This window comes from Anguilla anguilla, chromosome 11, assembly GCF_013347855.1.
Source record: "Anguilla anguilla isolate fAngAng1 chromosome 11, fAngAng1.pri, whole genome shotgun sequence".
NCBI classification, from domain to species: Eukaryota; Metazoa; Chordata; class Actinopteri; order Anguilliformes; family Anguillidae; genus Anguilla; species Anguilla anguilla.
Genome location: NC_049211.1, coordinates 2,671,117 through 2,693,877, shown reverse-complemented (window position 1 = coordinate 2,693,877; position 22,761 = coordinate 2,671,117). Strand labels below are relative to the sequence as shown.

The 22,761-nt window shown below is 46.2% G+C and overlaps 3 protein-coding genes across 12 annotated transcripts in view; 1 reads left to right on the top strand and 2 right to left on the bottom strand.

Moving 5' to 3' along the window:
- The window catches only part of LOC118207545 (F-box only protein 44-like), a 73,589-nt gene extending 65,961 nt beyond the window's left edge, over positions 1–7,628 (bottom strand). For 9 of the 10 annotated variants that reach the window (XR_004761400.1, XM_035381219.1, XM_035381223.1 and 6 more), the window contains exons 1-7: positions 3,716–3,813; positions 3,455–3,586; positions 2,276–2,537; positions 1,967–2,081; positions 1,783–1,878; positions 1,507–1,642; positions 240–374 (exon numbers count right to left, since the gene is read on the bottom strand). Coding sequence is in view for 9 of the 10 variants with exons in the window: in XM_035381219.1 (XP_035237110.1) it covers positions 240–374; positions 1,507–1,642; positions 1,783–1,878; positions 1,967–2,081; positions 2,276–2,537; positions 3,455–3,505 (795 nt within the window). In the remaining variant the exon portion in view is untranslated. Of the gene's footprint in view, positions 1–239; positions 375–1,506; positions 1,643–1,782; positions 1,879–1,966; positions 2,082–2,275; positions 2,538–3,454; positions 3,587–3,715; positions 3,814–5,157; positions 5,202–7,620 lie in introns of those variants that run through there. The other variant, XM_035381218.1, reaches the window with a different exon arrangement.
- LOC118207548 (THAP domain-containing protein 3-like) lies at positions 5,795–8,914 on the top strand. The gene is made up of 4 exons (XM_035381230.1): positions 5,795–6,405; positions 7,085–7,280; positions 7,583–7,762; positions 8,503–8,914. The coding sequence occupies exons 1-4, from the start codon at positions 6,332–6,334 to the stop codon at positions 8,743–8,745; spliced, it is 693 nt and encodes a 230-aa protein (XP_035237121.1). The 5' UTR covers positions 5,795–6,331; the 3' UTR covers positions 8,746–8,914.
- Positions 8,915–9,528: 614 nt separating this feature from the next.
- On the bottom strand, positions 9,529–20,376 carry dnajc11a (DnaJ (Hsp40) homolog, subfamily C, member 11a). Its single transcript, XM_035381228.1, has 16 exons — positions 20,245–20,376; positions 19,455–19,584; positions 19,048–19,121; positions 18,370–18,471; positions 18,152–18,280; positions 17,592–17,714; positions 17,252–17,325; positions 16,813–17,002; positions 16,527–16,612; positions 15,943–16,059; positions 15,110–15,265; positions 14,854–14,923; positions 14,483–14,540; positions 13,973–14,115; positions 13,231–13,360; positions 9,529–12,820 (listed from the first exon to the last, which is right to left on the bottom strand). Exons 1-16 carry the CDS (start codon positions 20,314–20,316, stop codon positions 12,795–12,797), a joined length of 1,680 nt encoding a protein of 559 aa, XP_035237119.1. The 5' UTR covers positions 20,317–20,376; the 3' UTR covers positions 9,529–12,794.
- Positions 20,377–22,761: the final 2,385 nt, after the last annotated feature.

Below are 22,761 nucleotides of genomic sequence, written 5' to 3'. Positions count from 1 at the left end.
TGCTTGCTGCTATAGAGCAGTTATAATAACGCAGTCTTAGGATACACAGGCACGCCAGGAGCAGGTAAAAGTGAAACAGGTGTTCCTCAGGAGGAATCGTTTCAGGGGCGAAGGCACCGTAGCTGTTCTGGGGAGAAGCGTCAGTGAAACGTCCCTCCGGAGGGGAGGGGAGGGGAGGGGCGAGGTGGGGTGGGGCGGGGCAAGGTGGGGTGGGGGCGTGGCCAAACTCAGACAGGCACTGAGGGGCAGATCTCCACGCTGCTGTTGGTGACCCGGATCCCGTACCAGCCCTTCCAGTACTTTTGGTCCTTCCCCCCGTGACAGAACCTGACGAAGCACACGCCCCGCCCGTAGTCCCGGAACACGTGGGTCATCTGAAAGCACAGGGCAGGGGGTCGGGGGTCAGGGGTCGGGAGGTCAGGGGGTCATGGGGTCAAGGGTCACGAGCAGATAACAGACCTATTACTATGCTTTCTGTCCCGCTCCAGAGAAAGGGCAGATTTGTCATTAAAATCGAATGTGTTTTTTAATTTCCAATTGGCTGTGTTTCCCCTACTTTATTTTAAACTTAATTATTATTCTGTTGGTGCCACGTTAACAACATCAAGCGCAATACACAAAATCACAACAAATAGAACACAAAAATCACAGCACGTAAAACTCAAAATCACAGCACGTAAAACTCAAAATCACAGCACGTATCACAGAAAAACGGCGATGGCCTGTTGGCCCTTAAAGAGCACTACAGAGTAATGATTAGCGGGCCTGTGCTGGCTACTCCAAGGCTACAAAGCGGGGTCCCTGGTGTGTCCCTAACCTGAACGGCTCAGTAAAATACCCAGCCGCGTAACTGCAGTGTGTGTACGACCGAGCGAGTAGTTCTGTGGACAGCACCATCTGCTAAACGCCGTAAACGTAAAGTAGACCCGTACCACAGCTGGTGACGGGACGGCTTTGCCACCGTAAATCTGCAGCCCAAGAGGCCCAGTGGCACCAGGCGAAAGGAAAAGCATCCCTCAGATTTACTGACTAAAGGTCACCGTTTCATCTACTTCAGCCATTCATATTTAAAGACAGAGAAGAGAGCTGATTGGGCCGGGTGGTGCTGTGTGCCAAGTTTGCATCGATGCTATTAGAATTCTGTGTTAGACAGATCTTGTGGACCTGTGCAGGGGCTGGCCTGAGCTGATGCCTGAGAGGGTGCAATAACTCCCACGCTCGCCCCAAAGGCCAGCCCAGTTACTAAATCACACAGCGGTCGAAAAGGCTTTTCACAGGAAAACGTGTAGCCAAGCAGCAACACTGTCCACCTTGGATAATCTGTGATTAAAATGTTCTTTAAAAAAAAAAAAAAAGAATTTGTGTCCATTTTTGCAGATAACAAAAGTCAAGGAATAAGATCCATATTTCTGCGTCCGCTTGTAAATCTACATCTTCCAGAGCAGGATCACGTCTTTCTATGAAACGATAATCAACTAAAATGCATGCAAAGCTGGTCCCCCTCACCTGTCGCCAATTCTCATCAACCGGCGTCTCAATGTAGACGGGTTCTGGACAGAACTTACGGATTACCTCCTTGTTTCGGCTAAGCAGCTCCACACAAATCTCATAAATGCTTTCACAGTCCCAGCGAGCTGCGTACCTGCCACACACACACACACACACACACACACACACACACACACACACACACAAATATGTGCAATTCATTATATGAGCATTCATTGTGTGGCCAGTGTTTTGAGAATAAAAATAAACACACGTTGTGGAAGGTTCCCTCACCAGTCAGATATGACAATATCAGGCTGAATCTCATCCATGAACGACTGACTGTATCCCTCCTTCACCAGGTCTATTAGCTGGCACTTCTTACAGGTACTAGAATGAAAACACAAGACATGTCGTAACGCAACGAGGCAGAAGGACAGAGGCAGAGCTCAGGCACTTTGGCGGACGGGATACTCACTGGAAGGAAGTAACAAAATACTTAGTGGCCGTTCCCTCAGGACGATACTCAGATAAAGGCTCTATGCTCCACTCATCGCCCCCGTTCTCCAAAATCTGCCATCCGTTGTATCCCTCTTAAGGACACAAAAAGGAGAGGTGGAAAAACAAAAAAAATATTCTAGGTTTATCATAGCAGTCCTCTTTCTCAATTTCGTTCTTTCTTTCTTTCTTTCTTTCACCCACCCAGTCCATCTGCCCCTCCATCCATCCATCCATCACCCCCTCACCCACCCAATCCATCCGCCGACTGCCAACCACCCCCACCCACCATCAGCGCTGGGGTTCTTTATCAGGTTTCGCCTCTTCTTGCACAGGAAGTAAAAGAGCCGCCAGTCAGTGGGGGGTCTGGTGATGTCGCGGGGCCGAAACCTGTCCCGCCTGCACATCTCCCGCCACAAGGCGGCGCTGTCGGCCACCTCCTTCCACTCCCGGCACACCAGCCGACACACGCACACCACCTCCTTGGGTGGAACGTTCACAAACACCTCCTCCAGCACAGGAGGGGGGAGCACAGGCAACATCCCCGAATACTGGGGGGAGGAGAGGGAGAGGGGAGAGAGGTGGATAGGGAGAGAGAAAAAGGAGAGCGGTGTCCTTTGACAATTTTATCATTTGAACAGACAGCCTGTAGCCAAGTGGTTTGGGAGAAACTGGGATTTTTCAAAAAGTATTTGATGGTTAATCCATTTCTAAACCTTATTTCTACGGTATCAGTTTACCCCTCTCTACTCCACTCACTGACAAAGTATACAGTTTTTCCAGTTGAGGGTAATTACATTTACCATGTGTCCTATAGTGCATTTTATTTATTACTTAGCTCATAGGAGAAAGCCAGTAACAATCCATACTATGTAAATTTGACAGGGTATAATAATGTACTTTGGAAAAAGTAAATGTATGCATAGCTTTTCCAGCAGACAGATTTGTAACGAAAGTGTGGCTTTTAGTGCAATATTTATGACTTTTTTCCTCATAATCTGTCAAAATAATTTGTACAATCTCTTCTTGCTTGCGTTTCATATTTGTGCAAGTGAAAATAATTTGATGGTTCCGTTTTTAAGAACTATAAATATATTTTTGTTTCAGACTTTTATTTTGAAAGACTCCAACCCGCAATGGTCCCATTGCTGCCAGTAACCGAGTGAGCTGCTCGTTCCACAAAACTGTTTCGTAGTTCTGTACCTTCGCGCCACTGCCCCCTTCGCTCCGCTCTGTGGTTTAATACGGAAGACTCGTAGCTATGTCCAAATATCTCTAAATAACGGTTTTATGCCAAAAAAAAAAAGGTTTCGTTTTTGCTTTGATACCAGCTTCGCTAATCACGTGAAGTGTGTTACGTTCTTGTTGCTTCTTCATCTTGGCTAAAGTTGCCATGCTCGCAACGATTCCATCCGCTTTTTTTTACACGAAATGTACCCCCAAATTATAATCCCGGTTATTTTCTTACCCCCTCTTCTTGCGAGGAAGAGGCCGAGACAGGACCAACAGACTGACCCATTCCCCTGTACTTTTTATTGACGCCGAAGGTTTCTATTCGTTTTCTCTTGCGCCTGCTGCATGCATCTGCGATGAAGGGGATCTGCAGGATAGAAACACAGGACAGTCATTCACATTCTTGTCGATTTAGACGTTTTGTGACACTGATATATAGCTGATAATAGCTGATGTTTAGGAAGTGTCAGATATCCATGTAGAAAATACAGCGCACCTATTAAACAGTGTGTCCAGCAAGACGAGACCCCTTCTTTCGCTGCCGGCTTTCTTTCACTATCCCATGGAAAGTACCGCTGCAGACGCAGTTGCGTATGTCACACCCTGAACTGAAGACAGTGTACAGCGTCATATTCAGTTTGGTAATGGAGAGGGCATATCCACCTCCCAGCAGTAAGGTGGCGCTACTAACTGCAGGGGTCTGCACGGTGATAGTTAAATCAGAGATTATCTTCTGTTAATGCTATCTGGAAATGGTGTGGTAATCCGGTGCAGCAAACTCATATATGTCCATTCTCCTTCTGTTTTCAGGTAATGTAATATTCACTCCTGCAATAGGTTAGTGTGTATCGGTAATAGAAAGCAGAAAGTGATATGTTTTAGTATGAGGTTTAATTGCAACATGAGCGTCAGTGAGATTGTGGCGCGAATACACTGTGTATCTGAACGGGGTCGCCGTCCATTTTGGAAAACATTCGGTGATGATGGCTAAATATTCCATTTCGGAATGTAAGCTAAAATAATCGGGTATGGATTGTGAAATATTTAGAGCATTAAGCGCCGTTTTGCGAAAGGAACCGGGAGACGGGAAACCGAATGGCCGCGAAAGTGTACAAAGCGTGCGTAGCTTGATAGCCACAGCAGCCGACCAAGTTATTTTACGATATGCTCAGTTACCTGCTGTGAGTAAGTTCAGACATGAATAAGTTATACCGGGTACGGCGACGTTCCAAAGCTGATGCATCCTGTGTTTATTGAAGGAAGATTCGCGACTTTATTAGTACATCCTGCCTGAGCGAAAGCGAATCTGAAACAATAATTCCCAGCACTAGCTCGGAAAGGGAATGTGGGAATATCAGTAGCTGAGCTAATACTCGGCAACTTAATGCATTAAAGTGCACGGATCTGGTATTAAAAGGGACATGTGAAACAGTTAGCTTAAACACAGGGAAAATGCACGGAACTGTATTACCCAGTTTCGTGGGGAAATGAGGCTCGTTCAATATTGCTAGTGGAGTGCAAATAATTGTTTGTCCACTAGGTGGGAGTATTCAGTTAAATGTGGAGCTATAGAGATTAATAAACCTAAAAATCTTTGTTAATTAGTTTTAGTGACTGTGTGAGATTGCTGGTCTTTTTGGAATTGTGAAATGTGATACTGATATATGGAATTGATACTCTGTAAAGAAATATGTTTATTTTGGTAATTGAAACAGGCACAAGGTAACTGAACCGTAAAGGGTAAAGTGTTTTCTTTATTTTTGCGACACTGTGAAAGTTAAATCAGAGATTATCTTCTGTTAATGCTATCTGGAAATGGTGTGGTAATCCGGTGCAGCAAACTCATATATGTCCATTCTCCTTCTGTTTTCAGAATTAATAAACAATTTAAATGTGATACAGTGGCGGGTTTATTCCACGTCAGACCTGTAACACGTAGTTACCCGAGCTTCCCGGTAGTGGCACTCGATCTGACGAGACAGCTGTCAAAACAATTTTTACATGTGGATCCGCATACTTTTTGGCTGATCGTTTTCCGCTGCAGGAACAGAAACAAAGAAATTAGTGGTTATTTGATATTATTCGCGTTGCCGACAGATTTTAAACGTAAAATGAAATTGCTTTCGATTTTAAAGTTTATGGCGTCATTTCTTTTTCTGACGGGAGAAGAGTCCAGTGGCTACGGAGCCCCCCAGGGGTCAAATGTAGAAGAATTATTGATGTGGAAATCTATGGGCACGGGTTAGTAGTCAAAAATGTACCAGAGACGGTTTGTTCATTATCAAACCGTCTCAGACTGTTCCCACGAATTACCCTAGCTAGCGGCTGTTTACGTCAACCGTAGTAATTAATTGGCCGTTAGCAAATTTATGATTGACACTGCAGTCCTGTGGACTGGACGAGGTGAGCTGTGCTTCCAGTCCTGGGTAGTGGAATATCTTATCAATTTTTACTATCTTTGCTGTGCTCCCCACAGGGAAGTAACAAACCCACATTAGACACGCCCCTTGTGGGGATGTCTTTAAAAAACTCCTAAAATAAATGCACCAGGATGCAATATGTGAACTAACTTGAAAATTGAGTACAGTACAAAAATGTATATACATTACCCAGTAGTGAATTGGCAAACTGCACTTTCGTTCACTACAATTCTAGCTGTAAATTAATGTATGAATTAATGAATGACCTACATACAGGCACACGCACGCACGCGCGCATACACACAAAGAGTAAATAATTTTCTATGCGATTTTCTGATGCCCAGCCCTCTGTAGGCTCAGGACCTCTGTATCTCCAAAGCGCCTCCGTGACCATCGTCGGAAACATTCGAAGTGCTCCGACAATTACCGAAGGTTGCAGCCATCTTCGTTTTGTTTATTACCAGCACGCACTCCCGACATTATTCCCTACAGTTGCTTGAATCGAGTTTTGAAACTACATATAAGCGATATTTACGTCCGCGTTTTATAGTTACCATTCCCTTCTGCGTAGACGACATTTTACACACTTCTTCACGTGTATTTCTGTTAACTTGTTTTTGATATACTGAGGGGCGCCCGTCGGAAAGGTGTCCGCCATTTTTGTTCGGGGCAAACGGACAGGGAGCGAAAAGATGCCGAAGAGTTGTTCTGCATACAACTGCACAAATAGATACAACAGTAAGAATCCGGATCTCACGTTTCATAGGTACGCATCTGACTTTTAAAACTTCAGTAGCTATGCCCAGTATGTTCAGTAGCTATATCCATTCTCGTTAAATTAATAATTTTAAGCATTTGGAATGTTGTCTTTGTTGAAACACTCGCCACATTGCTTATGTGCCGAATGACTCTTGATTCTGGTAATGGTCTAGGTTAAAAAAGATTTAAAAATTAAATGCGGCTAAAATATATTGCTTTCTTGACAATTAGCCTACCCAACATTTGTGGCAGCCCGAGATCTCGCAAGATCACTCTGGATCCAACGAGCTTTAAGTTTCTGGAAGTGTTTTTTGAAGATGCATGCAACTTGTTCACTGTAGTCTAATTTGTTTGGGCAAATCAAACAAAATCCAAAACACGTGTGTAAATCCTACGCCTATATCAGTTTTTTTGACTAATCTTGATTTATGGGCACATATTTCACGAATTTTTGTTTATTCAAAATTATAGTTCTTAACATTTGTGACAGTATGATAAAGTATATTTAATCAATTTTGCATATAACCTAGCCTACTCTGTGTGATATAAAAATGTTATTTTTTTCATCCACTTTATTTTTAAATAAACAAATAAAAATAAATATTAGGCACTAGTTCAACAGGTATAGGCTACACGGGATATCGTATGTTTGCACGGTATAAAACACCCCGTTTAAATCTCCAAAGGTTCCCCTTCAGTAAGCCTTCTGTGCTTAAAGAATGGCTTCACAACATCGGGCGCGAGGACTTCCAGCCTAAGCGACACATGGTCATCTGTTCGCACCATTTCACCCCGGAGAGCTTCAGCGGCCTCGGGAACAGGAAGAACCTGCTGTGGAACGCGGTTCCCACCCTGTTCACCTTCCCCGCGTCCTCTCCAAAAGTGAGAGTGCGCATTTACCTGCGATCTGCATGATCCGCTGTCCCGCTTTTCATAATCTTGCCTGATACGCCCTCGGTGTACCGATACAGAGGAGTCACCCCACTTTTCAAATGCGTGAGGTCATTAGTCTTTTTAATCAGAAGCCTCTACATCGAAATCTATCAGAACACACACAACTGTGTATGTAAAATATAGGCTACACAAAAACGCACTGAATACTGGTAATCAAACAGTTGTTTTGGGGGAAAAATACAATGAAATAAAAAAATATAAAGCCTAATAATTCACTGTGGTTGTTTCAGAAAAAAAAGTCCAGAAAAAAGTGTAAAAAAGATGTTACCTTGGGATTTCAACAATGGGAGGAGATGTTATTGGACGAGACGAATTGCCAACAGGAGCCAGGTCCACAGGAAGTTGCTGCACCAGTTTTAGCAAACAATGACGAGCACATAGCTGAACAGCAGCTGACGTCTCTCACGCAGGTAAAGTATTCTTAAAGGCATGTCGGATCAGCAGTGTGGTACAGTGGTTTTCTGAGCTGGACTTTTAATCGAAGGGTTGCAAGTTCAAATCCATGGTAGAAAGCTTGTGCTCTACCACTGACAGAGGGACTTCATGTGAATTGCTTCAGTAAATATCTAGCTGTACAATATTAGCCCGCTCGTTATCCAGCTGCATAGTCTATAAAAACTGAACTATGCAAAGTATTCTCTGATGAATAAGCAAATTAAGAATATAATATTACAGTAAGGGAAGGCATCCAGGAAAGAATATTACCCCAGGTTTGCTAGAGGTTACACCAACCTTTATTTTTTTCCAATGCGAAAAAATAAATATATTGGAGAGTACTAATCTATCTATCCATCTAGTTTTTTTTTTTTTTTTTTTACATATGTATGAAATTTCCACAATTTTGTGTACATACATGCAGTTTCTCTGCGGGTGAACTATAGATCTTGTTTGTTGTACTGCAGTGTGCTGGTTTGTTCTTTTTCATCAGTGGAATAGGTTTTAAGGGAACATATTCTATGATGTATTTGAACTAAAATGGTGGAGGAATCTTAATATTAAAGGTTCTGCCCTTGTGCGGTTCTGGGGTCAAAGTTCAATCACTGGAGCTCCTCAGGTTCAGTCATTTGAACAGTAATCGAAACTGACCGAGACAGAAAAGGGGAGGGACACTCAGTAAAACGTATGCACATAACCGTTCCGTTTCTCCCAGGACTGTGGGTCATGTGACCACAGCTACGCGCTCTCTGACGCCTGTGAGACGAAGGTCCGCCTCTTCAGCACGCTGGACGCCAACAGACGGCTTTGCCAGAGGTTAAAGGTCAAATGCCAAGCGATCCGCCATTTGAGATTAAAGCTGCGGGACGCCCGGCGTGAGCTGGCCGGCCTCCGGGCGGGACGGGACTGCGTTCGGACTTCCGCCACGCGCGCGGACGGCGGGGGACACAGGAAGTGACCCGCACTTCCTGTTCTGGATGTTCGCCGTATTCACAGGCTTTATGTGACTGTATGGGACTCAATGCACTGAAGAGAAGAGACTGCAAAATGGTTTGCAGCATGTGTGGGCATGCATGTGCGTGTGTGTGTGTGTGTGTGTGATTGTGTGTGCATGCCTGTGCGTGCGTGTGCATGTGCGTGTGCGAGTGTGTGTGTGTGTGTGTGTGTGTGCATGCCTGTGCTTGCATGAGTGAGTGCATGTGAGTGTGTGTGTTTGTGTGCGTGTGTTTGTGCATGCCTGTGCATGTATGTGAGTGTGTGTGTGTGTGTGTGTGTTTGCATTTTCCACAACCAGTGTTAGTGTGAAGCCAAGCTCACATTCAGTGAATGCGATGCATTGGTCTATTTACCAAATGTAATGTAATTCAATAATTAAATTCTAAGTGTCTGCTGAGATTGACCAGCAGCTTTTGTTATAAATGGAAATTTCACTCAAATGTCTAGCTGTACAGAAATGGATATACTGGGAAAACAAATGACCTGAAAGTCAACTGAACATCAATCAGGAGTTTAAAAAAAGACCATTCCTAAGACATGAACAGCATGGCCATGACTGTATAAATGAAAACCAGCAGACCCAACAGCCCTCTGGGACCAGGGTTTGGAACCCCTGCCTCAGAGGGTCTATGCAGATGTCAACTACTACAGATATTACAAACTGACTGCTCAAAGTCAAGTCCATATACTTTACAGTCTCGCAAAAGTAAAACTACAGCTCTACACCAGTCTTTTTTCCCTCAAATTTATTTCACAGCCAACTTCAGCAAAAATTCAGTGGTTCCCCAATTGTATACAGATGCAGTACAATTATATTTTCAATGTCTTTCATGTGATTAGACACTTCATTTCAGCTTCCGTAAGCAAGGCAATGAGCTCAGTTCTGTCTCTCAGTGACCAAGGGCACCAATCAGCTCTGACTGCACAAGAATAAGGACTGTGCTTCACAATAGCACTGCTGACCATCACACCAAGAAGGAAAATTTCAAAAACAAAAACAAAAAAAGGAAGAGAAGTTATTTTTTTGTGACGGTTGATTGTACTGAGCGATGTCACCGCGAGCGATTGCTGCATCGGCATTAGAACGTCCAGTCAAGAACATTCTGTTTGCATATTTGTGATCTCTTTTCACGCTTGACCCTGAGGAGAGACTGCGTTCTCCTGGTGAAGCACTGCGTTGGGGCCTGAGGTTAGACGCTCGGGTGTTCAGGTCCGACCCACAGTCCCCATCCTACACAACCCTGTTCGTGTTCGATCCAAATTCCCGATCCTGCGCAACCCTGTTCTTTGAGGGCTTTGCAGTTTTGTTACCGTTTGTTCTTCCTCAACAATCCCTTCATTACAGAATCAGCATGAGCTCTTCGTCTCTCCGTTTCCAGGATTACAGCTTTGACAGAACTGGAAATCTTTTCAGATTACAGCCCCCCTAGGCCAAAAGAAGGTGGATTAGCCTTGCAGAAAGCTAGTACCTCAGGGGGTGATCTTTAGCCAATGAGGGACCAACAGCTAACCCTTTGAAGAGTAGGTTTTTGTAAAGTTTTTTTTGTTGCTGAACATTTTAAGTCAGTGTTCTGTAACGCCACTACTTTCAGTCCCCAGTAGTGATCGTTACATCAGCATTAGAACTTTCGGTTAAAACCATTCTAATCACACACTTCTGATCCCACATCTTAAAGGGTTAAAGGGAACTTTAAAGGGACTGTAGCGTTCACAGTACAAACAGTGCACGCTTCCGCAACACCGCCTTTGCTTCCCTCCACCGAACACTACAATGCCTTCAGGAAACCTCACTATTTCCTCTTACAACTTACCCCCATTACAACTTTACCCAATCAATTTTCTAATCAACTGAAGAGTTAAAGAAGTTAAAGAGTTGAGTGTAAAGACGAATAGTCAGTGGGAATAATGAACTTGCAGGTATACAAACAAAGACAAGGATTCCCAACTCAGCGCCGTAACCGTGGCTCTGTGGCCAGGCGGTCAGTGAATGTCTTTACTGGGAAAGCAGTGAGGGTGTGAGAGGATTAAAAATGAAGGCATCTTTATTCATTTCCTCTGTCCCCCCCTTTCTTTCAATGGTTTACAGGGACTGTGGCCATAGTCTCCACACGACATGCAGCAGCACAGAAACTCTGGACCAGAACGGGCTTGTTAGGACTCCGCGACTACCTTTACATTCGCTCTGGTATTCCACAAGCCGACAGACACCTGTGGCTGACCAAAACCAAGCGCGACACTAATGAAGCTGATTTATTCCGTTTCTTCTTATCCGATGTCCCGGTGTAGACATAGGCAAACTGGACCGCTACTATGGTAACCCAACACACAGCCTTAAAGTGACAGTAGATTTTCTGGGGTGATTATTATTATTATTTTTTTTCATTTCAGTTTTAGTGTTTTTGTTCTCCCAATTGTCCCAGACAGTTTAAAGTTGTGCAATGAAAGGTATTTTAAGTTCTTGATGACCCAGCTGGCTTTACAGTGGCTTGCATGGGGGCAGACTGGGGGTGTGTCTAAAGCAAGAAAATACGTGAAGTTAAGTCCAAAGCAGCTTGAACAGTAGTGCTGTCTTCAGAAGTTGTTGTATATCAGCGGATTATTCTTTTGAAATAAAGTTTAGTCTTATTTTCAGTGGAATCATTTCCTATGGCACGCGCAACTTGAGAAGAAAAGAGCTGATTTATGTTCATAATTAATAATGTAACAAAATACTAGCTTTTCAGAGCAACTTGAAACCTTGAATTTGTTTTTGCTTTATTCTGTGATGCCTGAATGCCCCCATATCCACCATTGTAAAGACGGCTATTTTTCAGAAACTTCAGAATCTTTTGAAATAAAAAAAAAAACGTTTTTGAATCGATTGCATCTTTCATTGCACATAAAACTCTCTGGGACAATCAAATGCATACAAAAAATTTAGTAAAGAAAAAAGAACCCAGATGAAAACCAGGTGAACTACAAGTTTAAGCAATGATCTTAAGTGACAATTCCCTTGTGAGACCAGATATACACAGAAGCACAAACCTAAAATTAAGCCTGCCGATCGACATCACAATACCTAAAGAAAGTTCCCCCCCAAAGTTGAAATGAGATCTACGTCGTTGCCTGAGCATTATGCAAACGAGAGGACGGCATGTGTGTACCAGGACATACGCTGGTGTAGAAAGCGGATCTTTCTCTACGAGGTTTATTTGTGTCATCAAAAACAAGCTTATTACTCAAAGGGTTCGTTATGTCAACCAATGATAAGGTCACTGAGAGAAGCACTTCTAAAATGGCCACCACCCTGGCAGATTCACTTGGGTCTTTTGCCATGTTCTTCCTTCTTCAAACTGTTCTCGCACTCTGACATCGTCACTGATACGGTAACATCACATCTCTCTGACAGGCTGATGGAGCCTGTATCACAAGGTCAAAGGTCAAGCTGAGGCACTGTAGCGTTCCGTACACCGTCTGCATAACGTGCAGGGGTCATGCATTTCTGTTCACTGGGAGCCATGTTTGGCAGGGGAGGGGGGGGGGCATGGGGGGGTTTACATGTCAGCTGTACATCTCTTCAGAGACATGATCATCCCATGATATATGGAATATTGAGAGAATGGGGGGGGGCTGTCCACACAATGTGCATGTGCGTTGGACAAGCGAACACGTGCACCCACAAATGTAGTTTCTGACACCATCCTTTTGGGGACTCAGGGAAACAAGATGGCAATTGTTGACACTTGCTGAAATACACAACCTTTCATTACATATATATATACATATATATGCACATACCTATATATATATGTATATATATATAATGTGATATTTATATATATCATTTTAAGTCGTATGGTTCTGTATATATAGACGCGGATTGATACAGGCAATTGAAAACTGGGGACAGACACGCGTAAGGGACTTGAGGGAAAGGGGTTTTGGGGTCTCAGAGTCTCTCCGGGGTCCCAGTCCAGCTGTCTGTGCACCTCTCCGTCAGCCTCGTGTCTGCTGGTCCCGCAGACTAGGCCCTTAGGTGTCCGCATCGATCCTGTGAGCTGGACAGGAGAATAAAGACCTTAATGTGAGCTCACCTTCTTCAAGGACATACTGTCCACTGCACACAGGAAGTGGGGAGCAGACGTCTCACAGCAACAGGAAATGGGAAGCAGGCATCTCACAGGAAGTGGGGAGCAGGCGCACTCACACACAGGACCAGGAAGAAAGAAGTGGGGGGTCACACAGGAACAGGAAGTGGGAAGCAGACTTCTCACAGACAGGAACAGGAAGTGGGAAGCGGACAACACACACACAGGAACAGGAAGTGGGAAGCGGACAACACACACACACAGGAGCAGGAAGTAGGAAGAGAGTGCCACACAGGAACAGGAAGTGGGAAGCAGACATCTCACACACAGAAACAGGAATTGGGAAGCAGGAACAGGAAGTGGGAAGCGGGTGCACTCACACTGCTTTGGTATCCTGAGTGCCTCGTTGTCCCGGGACAGGACCTGGTGCATCACGCCCCGGAACTGATACAGCACTTTCAGGCTCTTCTCCTCGCCCACACAGGGGTCATAGAAACCCGGCAGGCCCGACTGCAGAGGCGTCAATCACAGCAGAGAGGCGGGGACAGAACGTCACACAGCAGCCAAGTACAGCGGGTGTCATGTGACCACAGTGCCTGGCCTTAAATATGCCCATCCTGAAAAACCATCAGTCCCTTCCCCAAACACAAGCGTACTATGCAGGATTTTTAGCCTTGCTACGGTCTTCTGGTTACAATATAATAAGTCTCATCCTCTGTCCCCACTCACCTCCGTTTTTATATTTTACATTCACTTTTACATTTCCATTTTTCGATTGCTGTCACCAGATGTTGAAAATCTCAACGCTCTGCAGCCACACCCACCCCTCCCCACACATAAAAGACGTCCATGCCCAGAAACGTCCCAAATAAATCTTAGAAGATGAAATACAGACAGAAGACAAAGATTTTGGCAAACGTGTGCAAAGACAAAGAATGCAAGTTTGTCATAAACATAACTGAGCATTTATAATATTTTCAAAGTAAGAATCCTGCATAATATGCCTTTAAGCTACTAAAATGGCGTTTAACCCAAATGCGCCACCCCCAAACTGCAGAGCGCGTTAGGGGGGCGGGGCTTACTGCTCGGGGGGTGCGACCGGCGTCTTGCAGCCCTAATCACCTTTGAGGCTTCTGTGAGGATGAGTTTGGAGTCCTTCACCAGGCACTGGAGGGGCACGGTCACGTCGATGACCTTTGCCCTTTCGTGCCTCTGGCTGTTGTCGGTCACAAACTTGCCGTACCAGGCGTTCAGAATGATGAGACCTGGGGAGGGAAGGCAAAGCCGTTGGGCGGGGAGGGAAGGCAAAATCAGCGGTAACCGACCCTGTTCCTGGAGATCCACCACCCTGTAGGTTTTCACTCCAAACCTAACACAGCACACCTCATTCAACAGCTAGAGCAGGGCTGCCCAACCCTGTTCCTGGAGATCTACCATCCTGTATGTTTACACTCCAACCCTAACAAAGCTCACCTCATTCAACAGCTAGAGATCTTGTAGAGCTGATAATTAGGCAAATTAAGGTGAAATGAAAACCAGCATGACCATGGTCGGTTATCACTGGTCAAAATCATTTATAGACCTCCCGGTGTTTTTAAATCGATCTGCGCAGGCGAAAGTGAGTTTACTCACCCAACTTGGACTCCTCGGCCTCGATGATCCTGCGAACAGACTCCTGCATCAGCAGAACCTGTAGCGAGGGAGAGAGGGAGAGAGAGGGAGGGAGAGAGATAAAGAGAGAGAGGGAGGGAGAGAGATAAAGAGATAGAGGGATATTTGAACACAAGCCTTTATACAAGTGCAGAGAAACACATTCATCAGCAGCGTGACACAAATTTCCACATAAGAAAACGTCCGAGATCTTCTTTTTGTCCCCAGATCTGGCAAAGTCTATCGCACATCATGGATACATATATTTATCTAAACGACTGAAAGATGTTAACACCAGTGATGTTCACAGTGTGATTCCCCCCCACCACCCCCCCCCCCCCACGAGCACTCACAGCTGACTCCGCCTCCTGCTTCTTCCGGGCCGTTTCCGTGGAAGCGCCCTCTCGCTGTTTCTCCAGCTCTCTGCGCAGTTAGGAGAGAGTACAACTGTGTGAGTGTGTGTGCGTGTGAATATATGTGGCCCCTGGCCAAGCTCACAGCCACACAATACAATAAGACAATACAAAGAAGCTTCCATATTAAACTAAGTGCAGCGGGGGCGGGGGCATGGCGGGGGCAGGGGCATGGCGGGGGCGGGGCGGGTCTTACTGCTCCTTCTGCGCGAGGAGGTAGGGCTTGATGACGAGCCGCTGGATGGCCAGGTAGAAGACCAGCGGCCCCACAGTGGCGTAGAAGACGGCGCTGGGCAGGAGCTGGTCCGTCAGGTGGATGGGGAAGAAGTACGTCTGACTGGCCCTGTTCAGCCTGCGGAAACACGGGATGGGACGTGAGGGGCGCTTTATCTTAAAGGACATGTCCTGTGGGACTGTAGGACAACCTTCATCTTATGGGACACGCCCTATGGGACCACAGGACATACTTTATCTTAAATGACATGTCCTGTGGGACTGTAGGACGACCTTCATCTTATGGGACACGCCCTATGGGACCACAGGACATACTTTATCTTAAAGGACATGTCCTGTGGGACTGTAGGACATACTTTATCTTAAAGGACACGTCCTGTGGGACTGTAGGACATCATCTTAAAGGACACGTCCTGTCGGACTGCAGGACATACTTTATCTTAAAAGACATGTCCTGTGGGACCTTAGGACATACCTTATCTTAAAGGACACGTCCTGTGGGACTGTAGGACATACCTTATCTTAAAGGACATGTCCTGTGGGACTGTAGGACATACTTTATCTTAAATGACATGTCCTTTGGGACTGTAGGACATACTTTATCTTAAAGGACACGTCCTGTGGGACTGTAGGACATACTTTATCTTAAAGGACACGTCCTGTCGGACTGTAGGACATCATCTTAAAGGACACGTCCTGTCGGATTGTAGGACATACTTTATCTTAAAGGACACGTCCTGTCGGACTGTAGGACATCATCTTAAAGGACACGTCCTGTCGGACTGTAGGGCATACTTTATCTTTAGGGACACGCCCTGGGGTACCCCGACGCTGACGGTGGCTCCCAGGATGCTGTGCCGGCTGATCTTCGTCTCCGCGCCGTACTCCACCACCGTGCCGAAAAACCCCGACCTGCCGAACGAGCACAGAGACGCCGTTAAACCTGCCGCCCACAGACAGACAGACAGACCTGAACCACAGCCGACAGACAGACAGACAGACCTGAACCACAGCCGACAGACAGACAGACCTGAACCACAGCCGACAGACCGACAGACAGACAGCCCTGAATGACATAAAGGCCCACAAGAGCAAGCTTAGATATGGTGCTATAACTGCTATGGCTTTAGGGGGTGGGGGGGGGGTTTGGGGAAGAAAGAAAATAGACCTATTTTTCTCACTAAGTGCTGGGAGGGAAAAAAAGTACTTTTAAAAAAAGATTTGGGCAACTTTCCATGACTTTGGACAGTGAGTGATTTGGAGGGCTCTGGAGGGCTGTGGGAGCCCTGGCTTACACACACACGCTGCTCAGGGTTCGAGTCAAAGGGGAACCCCACGCTGCTCAGGGTTCGAGTCACAGGGGAACCACACGCACGTACTTTACGGAGCCTTTGATCTTGGTCTGGTCGTCATCCTGGAACTTATACTGATAGCTCATCATCATGAACGTGTGAGGTATCCCCAACTAGAGAGAGAGAGGGAGAGGGAGGGAGAGGGGGGGGGGGGAGAGGGGGGGAGGGGGGGGGGGGGGGTTAGGGAGGGAGAGGGAAAGAGATAAATAAAAAACAGAAGAAACCAGGCATTATGCAGTATACAGGCGAGTATACAGGTGACCGACAGCCTGCTGTGGCACACACAGCGCTGTGAGACCCAGACCGCGCTCACCTGCATGGCGAAGGTGAAGTGGCTGGTCTTGGTGTCGCGGACGACGCTGGTGTTCATGGAGGACTGCGTGCCCCAGCGCCACTGCAGGTAGCCCATGGTGTTCTTGTCCAGGTGCCGGGCCAGGACCGTGGTCACGCCCGGCCGGACCCCCCGGGAGGAGAACTGCAGGTTGCACTGCGCCGTCAGGAAGCTGCTCCCAAAAAATAACCAGACAGGCTGGGACGAGGGGGTCAAAGGTCATGGTGTCCAGACTGAGCTCGCAGCCGCCTGCACGTGTGTATTTGAATGAGATCACCTGACTGGCAGCCCTGTCTGAAGCCCGAGTCACACGCTCCAGTCTGGGTTAGGGTTAGGGGTAGGGGTAGGGGTAGGGGTAGGGTTAGGGGTTAGGGTTAGGGTTAGGGTTAGGGTCATACTCGAGCGGCTCTGAGCGACTCACCAGCGCTGGGTCAGGTTCCGGAAGAACTTCATGCCAAAGACCGGCCCGTGTGAGTCTCCAGCACCCAGCTCCACCTGCACACACACACATACATACATACACACACACACACACACACACACACACGCACACGCCCACACACACATACAAGCACACGCACACACACACATACAAGCTGCTGTGTGAAACGCATACAGGCATAGGCGTGCGTGCATGTGTCTGTGTGTACTCATGAGAGAGAGTGTGTGTGTGTGTGTGCGTGTGTACTCATGAGAGAGAGTGTGTGTGTGTGTGTGTGCGTGTGTGTACAGGTATGTGTGTGGTGCATACGCAGACTCACCTCCCCCCAGCCCTTGGCAGAGGTTACCCTCCGCAATGCACAGGTGATGCTGCCCCCTCCATTGCCGTTGTGTGTAGAGAGAGAGCCGGAGAGAATGGCCGTGTCTGAGGTCGTTAGAGGAGCCTGGGGGGGGGGGGGGGGGGGTGGAAGGGTGGCGAGAGAGAGAGAGAGAGAGAGAACAGAAGAGACGAGACCAAGCATTATACATTAAAGCTGGCCACACAAGTGTACAGGTAACTGAAAGCCTGCTTTTGTACACACAGCACTGCAAGATCCAGACCATGGTTTGCTGCACACACTGGAAACTGCAGAAAAGACATTTAAGTTATTTGTTACTAATTGCTATTATTAAGAGAATACTTATAGCATTCCCTTTGGAGTTCACCCCAACCTTCAATCACATTCCAGTCGGTGGATTTTTAGAATATTTACATCACTACAATCAGCAGCAGGAGCAGCTCAGCATTAATGACGGGAGCACCTCAGCATTATGGCCCGGAGCAGCTCAGTGGATTCGGACAGGAAGCAGCACGTAGCCGTAGCGACGGGGCTCTACTTGCCTCTATGGACTGCGAGATGTGCATCCTGTTGATCTCCAGGTGTGGAAAGCCACTGGCCGGCACGTCCTCGTACTCCTCTTCATAGCGGTCGAACAGATCGGTGGCGTCCACGCCCACGCTGATTGTCCCCTGAGAAACAAGTACACCAGAGGGTTAAAGGGCGTGGAGGGGCTCCTGGGAAATGTAGTTTTCAGGGCGGCCCAACACTAGCCCCCGACCTTTGGGTTGGTCCGCTGCTGTAGTCTTCTCTCCTCCCTCTCTCTCTGGAGCCGCTCGAACTCCTCCCGGATCTCCGCGGGCGTCCTCTTTCTCTCCACAACCTGGGGACGCACAGACTGGCTTACACACCTGCACACACACGCAGGTTTGACCTGCAGACACACAGACTCAGTTACACACCCTCACACACACAGGTTTCACCTGCAGACACACAGACTCAGTTACATACCCTCACACACACGCAGGTTTGACCTGCAGACACACAGACTGGGTTACACACCCTCACACACACGCAGGTTTGACCTGCACATACAGACTGGGTTACACACCCGCACACACACGCAGGTTTGACCTGCACATACAGACTGGGTTACACACCCGCACACACACGCAGGTTTGACCTGCAGACACACAGACTCAGTTACACACCCTCACACACACGCAGGTTTCACCTGCAGACACACAGACTCAGTTACACACCCTCACACACACAGGTTTCACCTGCAGACACACAGACTCAGTTACACACCCTCACACACACACAGGTTTCACCTGCAGACACACAGACTCAGTTACACACCCTCACACACGCGCAGGTTAGACCAGCAGATTGGGTCACGCATCGTATCTGTGGGGTGGCTTTTCTACAGCAGGAAAACCCCGGCAGCCGTACTCACCTCCCAGCCTTCCACGTCCAGCCCCCTCTTGCCGTAGATGTCATAGATGGCTCTGGACTGGGGGTCGCTCAGCACTGCAGGAGCGTGGGGGAGACGGTGAGCGGTGAGTTAGAGCTCATTTCAAACGGCACGTAGGGCTAGCAGGCTACAAGGCTACAAGCCGCTCCACATCTGTCAGACTCCTCTTCTACACAAATCAGCCAAAGTGTAGGAGTTTGGCAGTGGGATGCATTTTTATATGTTTACAGTACTATACCCCCTTCACAGACATGCAAACCGCTAGCACACAATGTGCTAAGATGCTGGATAGAGGCAACTACCCTGATGAAAACTTATCTGCTTTCATCGGGGGTGGGAGTATTTGTAACCATTCGTTTAGTGGGTTCTTACCCATAGATTCCACTCACCCTCGTAAGCCTGGTGCACCAGATTAAACAGCTGCTCCGCTTGTCTTTTGAGCTCCGGGTCGCGGTGCTTATCGGGGTGGTACAGCATGCATAGCCGCCGGTACGACGCCTTCAGCTCCTCCTGGGTCGCCTGGCAACGGTGTCACCGGGGGAACGGGAGTTAGCGCGAAATGAGGTGCTACAAGCTGTTCTGAAGGCATACCTGTACAGATATCTAGCAATCTAACGTCAGCTAAACTTCTGAGAGTACACATGCTGCTTTTTTCCATGTCAAAGTACGTTAAATCGCAAGCTACGCAACCAGCCGAAATTTTGCAAAACTTCCCGATGTGGCTGTTGGCGATTTCATTCATTTGAAGACGGAAGAGAATTCAAAACGACTAACCAACTTAACTTTGGTTGTCACGTTTCCCACATCTCTACGTAATGATCTGACTTGCCGCAGTTTAGATGGCTAACGTTAGCAGTCAGTGACATACCTTATTGCGAGTGAATTCGATCGCAATACCAAAACATTATATGTCTTTCATTGTGTCGCAAGGTATTTGACAATAAATGTATTTTAGATAAAAATGCAAAAAAACCCGTTATTTTTAAACAAGCATTTACACTAAGACAGATGTTTCTGGGTGGACCGTCTGGAATCAATGATAAGCGAGGGTCATTTCTTTAGCTGGTGTGTGGTTGTCGGCATTTGGGTCAAAAAGAGATTTTCATTCCGACTGATCTCGGGTTCACTCCAGATCGACTGTGCGTGAAACCATGCACGTGGGTTCAGGCGATCTCTTACCTCCCTCCTGACATTTAGTAAAGAATAATAATCATCATTGTCAATTTCCTCCTCGTCCAAGGCCGCCGCCATGTTTTCAACCTTTCATCCCCGCCTCAGACTGTTTCTGGTGTGATCGTATGTGCGGTCATGGCGCTTAGAAAGCATCGCTGACCTCTAGCGGTTGGGCGGTCCATTAAAAACTGGTCTTGTACGGTGCATTCCGACACTGACAATAACGTTAAGCTAGAAAGTTAAGCAGTTAAACGAAATAAATAAATAAATAAATACATTTTGAATAGTTAGAATCGAAACACATTGCAGTGAATTTTGAAGAATATTTTGAAACATTGTCAGATCCGTTTTCATCCAGGCTGTGTCTATTGGTTATGCTACTCACGTAAAATGTGAAATAATTCGCGTGGCTCAAATAGGCTTAACATTTCTATCAACACATGCGATACGCAAGAGAGGCGCGCACAAAAGTGTAACTGCAACCGCTTAATTATCATTTCTATTTTAGAAGCAACTCAAAGACTATGTTGACACTCCAGGTCTTTCAAGCACTGGAAGTTAATGCATGTCAAAAAACGGACGATTTCTGTGCCTATACAAATAACACAGGCACATAATCATAACTGCGATTTAAGCGGGAGTCTGAATAGGGTAATCATTCAAGTTTAGCCCTTGTCTCCTTTTCACGGGTGAATAATTGATGTGTTTTACATTGGATGAGTTTTGTCATTTCATTATTTTTATAATCATTTTTATGACTTGAATTCCAACGCGGAAAAGGTCACCATTTTGGAAAGCGCAGGCGTGTTGTCGATTGAGTTCGAGCTCTAAAGACCGTCTCACTTTAATAATGCCAATCGCGTTCAAGCAACCCGGTGTTTGCTGCAGGCAAAGAAGCCTTTAATCCATTAACTGTGGATGCATTCCAATTAGCGTATGCTCGTTAATCTGCCAATAAATTATGCGAATTATGTATTCATAAATGCAGCATTTATAGCAAGTTGGAAATTCAACTGGATGTGCGATTTATATTTGTTAGTTTCCTTGTTCCTGCACTTCCTGTGCGGGAGTAGCCAGTGTCCTAGATATTCATAAGTCAATGATGCAGTTATTAAGCGGGTCATTTCGAACGTTACGTTAATCACTGGCACGCGCGGTGAATGTCAGAGCTTAGGCTATAAGCCTATGCCATACCACTTCATATCGATTTAATATCTAGCCTAATATGTTGTTGTTTTTTTGTTTGTTTGTTTGTTTGTTTCTCTCGTGGACCAAACTGTCGTGTTTTCAACACTAGCCTAATAAAGCTATTTCAGTTTTTTTTTTTGCCAATTCATTCACCTAAATAAATAAATAAATAAATGTGTTAGGAACACCTGCCATTTATGTGTATGCTTCACATATTATTAGGCTCATCCCACGGGTGAGGAGTGTTACGTGAAAATAAATGAATAATCCTACTTTACTTTGCATCCAGTCTCACCGTTTAGGCGTTCACAATATGTCACTTGATTAAGAACTCTGAATATCTGAAAATTTCGCACGTGAGAAGTTGCGCTCTCGCGTGCTTGACTTTGTGGTGTCCGTAGCTTTCTCTTCAGCACCACTGCCTCGCGAACAGCGCCCCGGCAAGAGCAGCGGACAGGCGCTCGTTCGCAGGCGAAGCAAAAATCTGCCCCGCCCCCCAATTTAACTTGACGTCTGACAACTTCGGTAGCCCAGCCTGGTTTTTCATGACTTCAAAGCAAGCGAGTTCATTCAGTCAATAAATAAATAAATAAACAAATAACATCTGGTAAGTACCTTTTTAAAAAAGGTATGAAACGAAACGTCGTTCCCTGTGTCTGTCTTTAGGCTATTAGAAATATGTCAACCATATACATTGACGGAACTGCTTACTTTCAGAGCCTTCTTGCTATGTGATTATACGTTGCAAATACACTATTTATCGCATTTTAAGGTATGTTGTGCATTTATTTGTGTTACGCTACAATGTGTAGGCCAGTATCAGAGTTGCTGTCTTGAACACGGATGTTTGTTATTTTAAAACAACGGGATGTTGTTTTTCAGATTCTTTAAAATTTAAAAACCATTTTCTGAAAGCGATGTAGCCTACACAACCCGGATATGGAGGATCAAACTGTTTTCTTCGCTGCGTAAATTAGGCTATACTGGAACGGTCAAACCGATAAAAAGGTGGGCTATAATTTAGTCAAAGCCATGCATTATTTCACCAACGCGCGCTTTCTCGATCTCTTATCAGCGCTCAGACGCGAGAGGAGGAGCAGCGTGTCCAAGACACGTTCCTCAAACCTCTCATCTCTCCTCGAGGCTTTTCCACGCGTCACCATAATAGAGGACAGACTGTGGACTGAAATAGTAAACATTGTGTGCACACGCCACACGAGATCGACCATTCCAAATATTCTCTCCAAAGATCCCAAGTTCGGATTGGAGTCGGTCTACGACATGCATCGCACAACCCTTATTGGCTGAAATATTTTCAAGGTGTCCCTAAATATT